Source organism: Lissotriton vulgaris, unplaced genomic scaffold (assembly GCF_964263255.1).
Source record: "Lissotriton vulgaris unplaced genomic scaffold, aLisVul1.2 SCAFFOLD_1461, whole genome shotgun sequence".
NCBI lineage: Eukaryota > Metazoa > Chordata > Amphibia > Caudata > Salamandridae > Lissotriton > Lissotriton vulgaris.
In genome coordinates this window covers 40,065-45,629 of record NW_028255424.1, presented here as the reverse complement: position 1 = coordinate 45,629, position 5,565 = coordinate 40,065, and the positions used below count along the sequence as shown (strand labels likewise).

The 5,565-nt window shown below is 42.2% G+C and overlaps 1 protein-coding gene across 1 annotated transcript; it reads right to left on the bottom strand.

Moving 5' to 3' along the window:
* Window positions 1–606: 606 nt before the first annotated feature.
* On the bottom strand, window positions 607–4,338 carry LOC147659132 (uncharacterized). The gene is given in 3 exon segments (XM_086951948.1): window positions 607–722; window positions 1,553–1,607; window positions 1,609–4,338. Coding segments are annotated over 3 exon segments (2,772 nt in total). The 5' UTR covers window positions 4,210–4,338.
* Window positions 4,339–5,565: the final 1,227 nt, after the last annotated feature.

Genomic DNA, 5,565 nt, shown 5'->3' with positions numbered 1-5,565 from the left:
CTCCTGGCACGAACTGTGCGGTGGTGGCTTCCGGCCGCATAGGCTCCCGGGACTAGTAGTCCCCCCCTCGCTGCGGCCGCGCTGCGGTGTGAAGGAGCTGCGGCGGCAGAGGGAGACCAGGGAAACAGCAGGTACGTTTTGTAAAAAATGCCCCCAAGTATCGATAGAGCAAAAGACCTGTGTAATGTAAGACCTTCAGAGTTTTGTAACTTTCAGATACTCAAATTGTGGATTCTGTTGCAATTAAAAAAAATTCTAGGCCTGAAATTTCTTTGGCGGTTGCATGCGGGCAGCCTAAGTTATCCTGCAAGATTTTCTTGATGAATCCTATTGCAACTGCAATATGTGCGCGCTCATGTAAAGTCAGGTTGTTAGAAGCTTTTCTGCAACTCAAGATACGCCTTACTTTTCACCTCATGTGGATGCATTGCTCATGTTTAGTGAGATCTCCATTCTGAGTATAACGTTTGTGGCTTTCCCCTCCTGTATAAGGCTTTAGTCCAGTGTGAATTCTCTCATGTGAAATGACATTGTATTCAAGACTAAACCTAATCTGACATTCAGATCACACATAAGGCTTTTTTCCCCTGTGTGAGTTCGCTAATGTCAAGTGAGAAGTAATTTGTAACCAAAATGTTGCTTGCATTTCGAGCACTCATAAGGTTTTTCCCCAGAGTGGGATCTCTCATGAAGCATAACACTGTCTTTAGAAGTGTGGCTCACTGGTTAGAAGCGGCAGACCCTGAAGCAGAGGTCAGGCCCGGGACCAGGGTGCAATTCCCGACGCGGCAGGGTCTTGGACTCAATGTCCGCGGACTCGATAATTCTCGCTTCGGTGCCTACTCTAATCATAGGTCCCACTCTGCAACTCTGGGCAATGGCTTGCTTAATCTCCACAATGGCCCCAACAGCGCTGGGATGCCTGGCTTCACCTTGGGGGTGATCAGGAGGGGGCATCTCACAGGGAAAGCCAGGAAGGGTTCCACAGCGGTATACATCGCCAGGATGCCCTGAGATGGGGCGGCAGTGCGCTTTTACAAGTATACACACATTTACATTCTCATTTAAGATTCAAGCTTTTATGGCATAAGGATTTTCTTCAGTGTGGAGTTTCTCATGGTGAGATAGCGTTTTTCTCTGCAGCTTTTCTGGCATTCAGAGCACTCATAAGGTTTTCATCAGTATGGAGTAGATTATGGTTAGTGAGGCTGTGCCTATCAAAAAATAGGAATTTCTGTCATTCACAGCATTGGTAATGTTTTTTCCCTGTGTGCGTCTGCTCATGTAGGTGAGATTGCATTTAAAATGGATGCTTTTCTGGCATTCGGAGCACTGAATTATTTTGATGGTGTGTTTTCCTATGGCGCTTGTAACCATCTCTACCTCTGAATCTTTTCTGACATTTAGAGCACTGATAATTTTTTTTCTCCAGTGTGGATTCTGACATGACAATTGAGTTGATATTTTTGGCTGAAACACCTTTGGCATTCGGAGCACTGATAAAGTTTTTCTCTGTGGATGCTTATATGCTTAGCGAGAGCCTTTCTTTCACGGAAACATTTCTGGCATTCAGAGCACTGATAAGGTTTTTCCCCAGTGTGGGTTTTCTATATGCTTAGTGAGATTGAATTTGTCACGGAAACATTTCTGGCATTCAGAGCACTGATAAGATTTTTCCCCAGTGTGGATCTTTGTATGTCGTGTGAATTCTCTTTTTACACTGAAACATTTCTGGCATTCAGAGCACTGATAAGATTTTTCCCCAGTGTGGATCTTTGTATGTCGGTTGAGTTCTCCTTTTACACTGAAACATTTCTGGCATTCAGAGCACTGATAAGATTTTTCCCCAGTGTGGATCTTTGTATGTCGTGTGAAATCTCTTTTTACACTGAAACATTTCTGGCATTCAGTGCACTGGTAAGGTTTTTCCCCATTGTGGATCTTTGTATGTCGGTCGAGTTCTCCTTTCACACTGAAACATTTCAGGCATTCAGAGCACTGATAAGATTTTTCCCCAGTGTGGATCTTTGTATGTCGTGTGAAATCTCTTTTTACACTGAAACATTTCTGGCATTCAGTGCACTGGTAAGGTTTTTCCCCAGTGTGGATCTTTGTATGTCGGTTGAGTTCTCCTTCAACACTGAAACATTTCTGGCATTCAGAGCACTGGTAAGGTTTTTCCCCAGTGTGGATCTTTGTATGTCGGTTGAGTTCTCCTTTTACACTGAAACATTTCTGGCATTCAGTGCACTGATAAGGTTTTTCCCCAGTGTGGATCTTTGTATGTCGTGTGAAATCTCTTTTTACACTGAAACATTTCTGGCATTCAGAGCACTGATGAGGTTTTTCCCCAGTGTGGATCTTTGTATGTCGGTTGAGTTCTCCTTTTACACTGAAACATTTCTGGCATTCAGAGCACTGAAAAGGTTTTTCCCCAGTGTGGATCTTTGTATGTCGTGTGAAATCTCTTTTTACACTGAAACATTTCTGGCATTCAGAGCACTGAAAAGGTTTTTCCCCAGTGTGGGTTCTTATATGCTGAGTGAGATTGCCTTTTACACTGAAACATTTCTGGCATTCAGAGCACTCATAAGATTTTTCCCCAGTGTGGATCTTTGTATGTCGGTTGAGTTCTCCTTTTACACTGAAACATTTCTGGCATTCAGAGCACTGAAAAGGTTTTTCCCCAGTGTGGATCTTTGTATGTCGTGTGAAATCTCTTTTTACACTGAAACATTTCTGGCATTCAGAGCACTGATGAGGTTTTTCCCCAGTGTGGACCTTTGTATGTCGGTTGAGTTCTCCTTTTACACTGAAACATTTCTGGCATTCAGTGCACTGATAAGGTTTATCCCCAGTGTGGATCTTTGTATGTCGTGTGAAATCTCTTTTTACACTGAAACATTTCTGGCATTCAGTGCACTGATAAGGTTTATCCCCAGTGTGGATCTTTGTATGTCGGTTGAGTTCTCCTTTTACACTGAAACATTTCTGGCATTCAGAGCACTGATAAGGTTTTTCCCCAGTGTGGGTTCTTATATGCTGAGTGAGATTGCCTTTTACACTGAAACATTTCTGGCATTCAGAGCACTCATAAGATTTTTCCCCAGTGTGGATCTTTGTATGTCGGTTGAGTTCTCCTTTTACACTGAAACATTTCTGGCATTCAGAGCACTGAAAAGGTTTTTCCCCAGTGTGGATCTTTGTATGTCGTGTGAAATCTCTTTTTACACTGAAACATTTCTGGCATTCAGAGCACTGATAAGGTTTTTCCCCAGTGTGGGTTCTTATATGCTGAGTGAGATTGCCTTTTACACTGAAACATTTCTGGCATTCAGAGCACTCATAAGATTTTTCCCCAGTGTGGATCTTTGTATGTCGGTTGAGTTCTCCTTTTACACTGAAACATTTCTGGCATTCAGAGCACTGATAAGATTTTTCCCCAGTGTGGATCTTTGTATGTCGGTTGAGTTCTCCTTTTACACTGAAACATTTCTGGCATTCAGAGCACTGATAAGATTTTTCCCCAGTGTGGATCTTTGTATGTCGGTTGAGTTCTCCTTTTACACTGAAACATTTCTGGCATTCAGAGTACTGATAAGATTTTTCCCCAGTGTGGATCTTTGTATGTCGGTTGAGTTCTCCTTTTACACTGAAACATTTCTGGCATTCAGAGCACTGATAAGGTTTTTCCCCAGTGTGGATCTTTGTATGTTGGTTGAGTTCTCCTTTTACACTGAAACATTTCTGGCATTCAGAGCACTGATAAGGTTTATCCCCAGTGTGGGTTCTTCTATGCAGAGTGAGACTGTGTTTGTCACTGAAACATTTCTGGCATTCAGAGCACTGATGAGGTTTTTCCCCAGTGTGGATCTTTGTATGTCGGTTGAGTTCTCCTTTTACACTGAAACATTTCTGGCATTCAGAGCACTGATAAGGTTTTTCCCCAGTGTGGGTTCTCCTATGCCGAGTGAGACTGTTTTTGTCACTGAAACATTTCTGGCATTCAGAGCACTGGTAAGGTTTTTTCCCAGAGTGGGTTAATGCATGTCGCCATAGAATCTGTCTTAAACGAAACCTTTTCTGGCATTCAGAGCACTGATAAGGCTTTTCCCCAGTGTGGATTCTCATATGCTCAGTGAGATGAGATTTACAGCTGAAACTTTGTTGGCATTCAGAGCACTGAGAGATGTTTTTCCCAGTGTGCATTCTCTCAAATTCAGTGAGATGAGATTTATGGCTGAATCTTTTTTGGCACGGGTAACTTTTTTCTGCAACTTGGGTTATTTTGCTTTGATTGGGGCGGGTTTGAACACTGAATTTGTTCTCACAGCCCGTCTTTTTATAAGGTGTATTCCTAGAGCTACATTTAGTTTTTGCTTGCTTATATGCCACAGTGAGAGTGAACCCGATTTTAGAGTCGGGCTTGTTTAGATAATGTTCAGCACTTATCTCTAAAAGAAATTGTGTGTAAACTTCTTAACACTTGAATTGAGCAAAATATGTCTGGATGCAGCCCGTTAAAACATGTTGAAATGTTTCTAGCAGATAACAGTCTTTTGGTTATAGCCTATCCAGCAGCAACTTATTTTGCGACTGAAGTTTTTCTCAAATCTATTTGTATAGGTTCTTAGCAATGCAGTGATAAGGTGTTAGTCTGATATTTAATGATTAAACGGAGAAGTCCCTTTTTGCACTGACTTAATGGCAGTAACTGAGGACATTAAAACATGCACAGAACCATTGTGGATCATTAGTCGCAGAACATCAGCTCCTTTTACCCTTTCTTTGTTTGGTGTAAGGTTACGGTTTGTAGTTCTGAAGACGAGAATTTATTTACATTAGCTATAGCGCAACGGTGCTAATTTAATCAGTTTTACATATCACTCCTGCACAACAGATAAGGTTGAGGTGATTTACATAGAATTACAGAACAGTACACAATAAAAAGGAAACAATCTGAGATGGTCATGAACACAATAAAGTGGTGGATTTTTAAGGTTTTCACAAGAGTGAGCAGAGTGGGTCGTGGTGTTCTATCCAGAGGCAGATAGTCTCAAACTTGCGTAACTGGTTAAAAACGGTTGTTGAACAAAGGTGATTTTCCAATCTTCTGGTTGTTAACGTATCAGCTTCGGAGTCTTCTTTCAGTGTCTTTTCTTTGATGGTCTGCAGAAGAAATCTTTTGTTATAACTTTCTTTTATGCAGTGTGTGCTTCCTCTCTAGAATTACATGATGCTTTAGATGAACGTTATTCAGTTATGCTGAGGCAATTTGTCTTTGTGATAATATTTCAGATGAGGGTGCTGTGATTGGTCTTTCTGGCAATAAGACGCCTGCAGGCTAACCCGGCCCTTGTCATAAAACCCGCCGACAAGGGGGGAGGTATCGTTCTCATGGATAAAACAGATTATGACACGGAATGTCGCAGACTCCTCAGCGACACCAGGAATTACAGACCACTCAGGAAGGACCCCACCGAGGAACTAAGCAAGAGGATACAGATCTTGGTAAAAAATGCCCGGGACGCAGAGCACATCTCTAAACAGGAGGCCGACTACCTG